The sequence below is a fragment of the Cibotium barometz genome, chromosome 4 (assembly GCF_041138505.1).
Source record: "Cibotium barometz isolate CiBa-2024 chromosome 4, ASM4113850v1, whole genome shotgun sequence".
NCBI classification, from domain to species: domain Eukaryota; kingdom Viridiplantae; phylum Streptophyta; class Polypodiopsida; order Cyatheales; family Cibotiaceae; genus Cibotium; species Cibotium barometz.
Genome location: NC_141049.1, coordinates 10,112,046 through 10,116,824, shown reverse-complemented (window position 1 = coordinate 10,116,824; position 4,779 = coordinate 10,112,046). Strand labels below are relative to the sequence as shown.

Here is a 4,779-nt window from a genome sequence, read left to right as displayed (position 1 = left end):
AGTAGAGTCCAGCTGCGGTTGGAGAAGTCGTAAAGGTGAAAAGTTGGGTACAATGGTGGTGGGAGGCTCAGGCTGGTAGCCATGCATGGAACTTTTTCTCGGGGGCAGGGATGGGTGGTGGTGGATGAGAAGGCTGCTGCAGTGGCACGCGGCCCGTTGCAGCCGACGTTAGTGTGACTGACCTATGGTTCATTGGTTCGTCGGAAGAGCCATGGGGGCCCAAGTAAGGCGCCACGTGGGATCGTCGCACACTCGACCGTTTGTATGCCGTTGCCTTTTTAGTGCTGGCTGCTCATGGCGCTAAGCTGGCGGTGCGCCGCTAAAAATGGGACATGAGGGGACGGACACCCCCGCTCGTGCGAGGTTGTTAGGTTCCGCAGCCAGTTCGTTGGCCCCTCAACTCCACGCCGTGCTGCCTGCCATTTTGGTCTTGGTTCATTTTCGTTCTCTTTATTGCGTTTCGGTGAGCGCGCAGTCGAAACACGTTCTGCTCTTCTCCGCCTCTCCTGTTTATGAGCTGGATTGCTGTCGCTCTCCTCTCCTCCTCTGCTCACGGAATTTTCCCCACTGCCCCATCGGCGCTTGGCTTTTGCGCTCTGCCGTCGCCGCTCACGCTCCCTTTCGCTTTCCAATTCCATCTCACCACGCACCCCGCCACCACAGTACCTACCCCACCGCCCCTGCCCCACCCCCCCCCCACACACACACACATGAACATCCTGCCTTGGCTTTTCATTGCGCCTGTCTAATCCTTATTTGGGTCTTGCAGGTTACCCCCACACACCGCCCGTCCATATATGGCCTGAGCGTGGAGCCACATTTTGGATGAGTGGGCATGTGGTGCTGCTGCTGCTTCCGCCAAGAGGACAGAGGGACCCAGGGGTATGTTCTGGGCGCCCCCTGAGATTGGAAGGAAGCGGAACACTTTGCCTAAAGGCAAGCCAGTGCTGGAATCGTAGAGCCACAGACCTCCGTGCTCCATTGGCGCCGATTGGAAGAATCTTGGGTGATGTGAGTGAGCCCTTGCAAAGTGGTGTGTTGCGGATATCTGATCCATCTGATGGGAGCATGAATCAAACGGTTCGTTAGCAGCTCATATTGACGTGAGCTTCCAGTCGTGGGGGTAACCCTTTCGCCGCCCGGCGCCAGCTCTTACCTGCATTGCCTGTCGGTTCTTGAACACCAAAACGCCCATTCCCTTCTTCCGTTTGCAAGGCATGGCTCCTGCCCACATCGCCACATTTCTCTCCATCGTTATGCTAGCTACCATGGTATTGGCAGCGGTTCACGGCCAACTCGACAGTGGCGACGTCGCTGCCCTGAAGGCCGTGCGCAGCTGGCTTCACGACGCCCCTGGCGCACCCACTTCTTTCTTCGCCACCTGGGACTTCCGTAACGACCCCTGCAGCTTCGACGGGGTGCTCTGCGACATCGTCCACGGGCAGGAGCGAGTGGCTGCCCTCAACCTGGGCGATGCCAGTGGTAACTCCGCCGGCCTCAGAGGGCGGCTCCACCCGGCGCTGGGTTCTCTCCCCGAGCTGGTGCAGCTCAGTCTGGCGCCCGGTAAAGTCGGTGGCCCCATCCCGAGCACGCTGGTGCAACTGGTAAACCTGCAGAACCTTGGGCTAAGCCACAACCTGCTTACCGGCAGCATCCCTGCGGGACTGGCAGCGCTATCCCAGCTCACCACGGTAGACCTTAGCTTCAACCGAATCTCGGGCAGCATCCCGGCGGACTTGGCGGCGTTGCCTAATCTCTTCACACTCAGCCTGGCGCACAACCGCTTGACGGGCAGCCTCCCACCCTTCACATCACCGTCTCTTGATCACATGGACATCAAACGCAACTCACTGGTAGGCCCGCTGCCCGTCTTGCCCACCTCGCTCAGTTACCTCAGCCTCGCCAACAACCAGCTGAGCGGCTCGCTTGCCAGTCTGAGCCCCCTTGAGAGCCTCACTTTTCTGGATCTGAGCCGGAACCAGTTGTCGGGCGGCATACCGCCCTCCCTCTTCGCGGCTCCGCTCTCGTCGCTCCTCCTGCAGCGCAACTTCCTCTCAGGCACCATCTCTCCCCCTCTGCTCGTCACCATCGCCACAGTCGATCTGAGCTTCAACGAGCTAAGCGGCTCCATCTCGCCCTTCTTCGCCTTCGTACAGAATCTCTATCTCAACAACAACCGCTTCACCGGGGCAGTACCCCAGGAGTTCATCGACCAGCTCCTGTCGTCTTCCATCGAGACGCTCTTCCTGCAGCACAACTTCCTGACGAACTTCCCCCTCAACCCTGCCGACCGTCTCCCACTCACCGCCTCTCTCTGCATACAATACAATTGCATGTCGCCCCCCATTGACTCCCCTTGCCCCCTCAATGCAGGCAGAGAGCGCACAAGGCCGTCTTCGCAGTGCAAAAACACCTAGAAGGTTGTTGGTAATCGCCATTAATACTTATGTATTAGGAAGCTTCCTCTCCATGCTGCTGCTGGTAATTATTCCTAGCCCTCAACACATAATTCGGTACAATCGCAGTCGCCAGATCAGTATTACAGTCATTTATGAACCTCACTTATAGTTACTGATAGCTCAGAACTGTACATCAGAAATTTATTGATTGTTCTCCATATGATCCAGCCTCTAGGTCCCGCAGCAAATTTCAAAATCTACCGTAATAAAACTAATACTTCAATCTCTCTCTCTCTCTCTCTCTCTCTCTCTCTCTCTCTCCATGACCAAGACCCAAATCGAACAAATTTGCTTGAAACCAATAGTGAAACAAATTCGCTTTGCCCGTTGCTTGAATTACTGTGCCTTAATTGAAGCAAACTCTAACTAAAATTTGATAAAATCTGGTAAGATTAAGGAGGGGTGCAGAATTTCCTTTATCACCCATCTATTATTGTCCCTTACATTGTGTTGGTTCTTACTAGGCTTGATTTTTGAAGGGTTTGGTGAGATATAGTTTTTGTATTTAGTGTAATTTTTGAGGGGCATTTTAAAAATTTGCAAGTATTTTATGGCCAAAATGCTTTAAAAAAAGGGCATGACACCCCTCTAAAAGCAACTATGGTTATGGTTCTTATTAAGACTCTTTCATTGAAAAAAAATCATGTTAGTTCTTAAGAAGACTCTTCCATTAATTTTTTATAAATATCGTTGGTTCCATCCCCTTACATTGTGTTGGTTGTTACAAGACTCTTTCATTAAACAGAAATCATGTCAGTTCTTTAGAAAACTCTTTCATTAAACAGAAATCATGTAAGTTCTTTAGAAAACTCTTCCATTGATTTTTTTTAAATTATCATTGGTTCTTAGGAAGACTTTTCCATTGAAAAAAATGGAAAATCATGTTGCATTGCAATTTCTTTATTGTAAAAAACCTAGCCACTATAGAAGTCAACGATGTGAATAGATAAAGTTGCCTTCTCCAAAGCTCCAAGCTAAGCTTAGACATGACCAAAATTTGGCATTGTCAGTGGCCGTACGTGCATGCATACACACGCAGGCACATGTGTATCTATGTGTGTGTGTATGCATGTACGTGTACGTGTACGTGTGTATGTATATGTGCTTGAGTGCATGTGTGAATGTACATGTATGTGTACGTGCATGTGTGTGTGTGTGTGTGTGTGTGTGTGTGTGTGTGGATCATTCCAAGTTGAGACTTCAAAGATCAATTGTAGCCTTGGGGGGAGGAACATATATCAAGAACCCACTATCACATTTCTTTTTTGTCATCTACTAGATTAGAGGTCCTTGATTTTTTTCATTGCCAATGTAGACCACACATAGTTGTTTTCTTTAAAGATATTTAGAGGTCCTTGATTTTTTTCATTGCCAATGTAGACCACACAGTTGTTTTCTTTAAAGATATTTAGAGGTTCATGATAGGTTATACCATGGACCATGCTTTCACTCGCCATGGCCCCCTATCCAAATATATACATGGATGGCTATCATGATGAGGCGCTTAGTGTAGGTGCTATAGCTATTGTGAGTGCCTAGTATGCAAGATATGCTTATACACTGTAAAGCCCTTTGTGAATAATGCAGGTGCCATGTGCATATATGTAACATATGTGGGGGGTCTAATTCTCCCTACCACCCCAACCCAGCTCAACCCAGCTCCTCCCCTCCAACCTAGCTCCTCCTTTTTTCTCTCTATCTATTACCATTTCTCTCTCTCTCTCTCTCTCTCTCTCTCTCTCTCTCTCTCTCTCTCTCTCTCTCTCCTCTCTCTCTCTCCTCTCTCTCTCTCTCTTCTAGCACACTCTCTTCTCTCCCTCTATTCTCTCTCTCCTACCATCTCTTTTCCTCTCTCTTCTCTCTTTCTCTTCTAGCACACTCTCCTTTCTCTTTTAGCACACTCTCTTCTCTCTCTCCAACCATCTCTCATCTCTTCCTCTCTTTTCTCTCTCCTACCATCTCTTTCTCTCCGTCTCCCACTCTCATCTCTCTCTACTACCATCTCTATATCTCTCCCTCTCTTCTCTCTCTCCTACCATCTCTTTCTCTCCCTCTCCCACCCTCATCTCTCTCTACAACCATCTCTATATCTCTCCCTCTCTTCTCTCTCTCCTACCATCTCTTTCTCTCTCTCCCTTGTCTCTCTCTCTCTCTCTCTCTCTCTCTCTCTCTCTCTCTCTCTCTCTCTCTCTCTCTCTTGTCTCACTTGTCTCCCTCTCTCTCTCCCCCTTCTCCCTCCTTGTATCACTTGTCTCCCTCTCTCTCCCCCTTTCTCCCTCCTTGTCTTCGTCACGCTTAACCCTCTCCCCTCCTCTATTTC

At 50.0% G+C, this 4,779-nt stretch overlaps 1 protein-coding gene across 1 annotated transcript; it reads left to right on the top strand.

Moving 5' to 3' along the window:
• Window positions 1-275: 275 nt before the first annotated feature.
• On the top strand, window positions 276-2,798 carry LOC147638893 (uncharacterized). Its single transcript, XM_086785376.1, has 2 exons — window positions 276-463; window positions 770-2,798. Exon 2 carries the CDS (start codon window positions 1,218-1,220, stop codon window positions 2,415-2,417), a length of 1,200 nt encoding a protein of 399 aa, XP_086641502.1. The 5' UTR covers window positions 276-463; window positions 770-1,217; the 3' UTR covers window positions 2,418-2,798.
• Window positions 2,799-4,779: the final 1,981 nt, after the last annotated feature.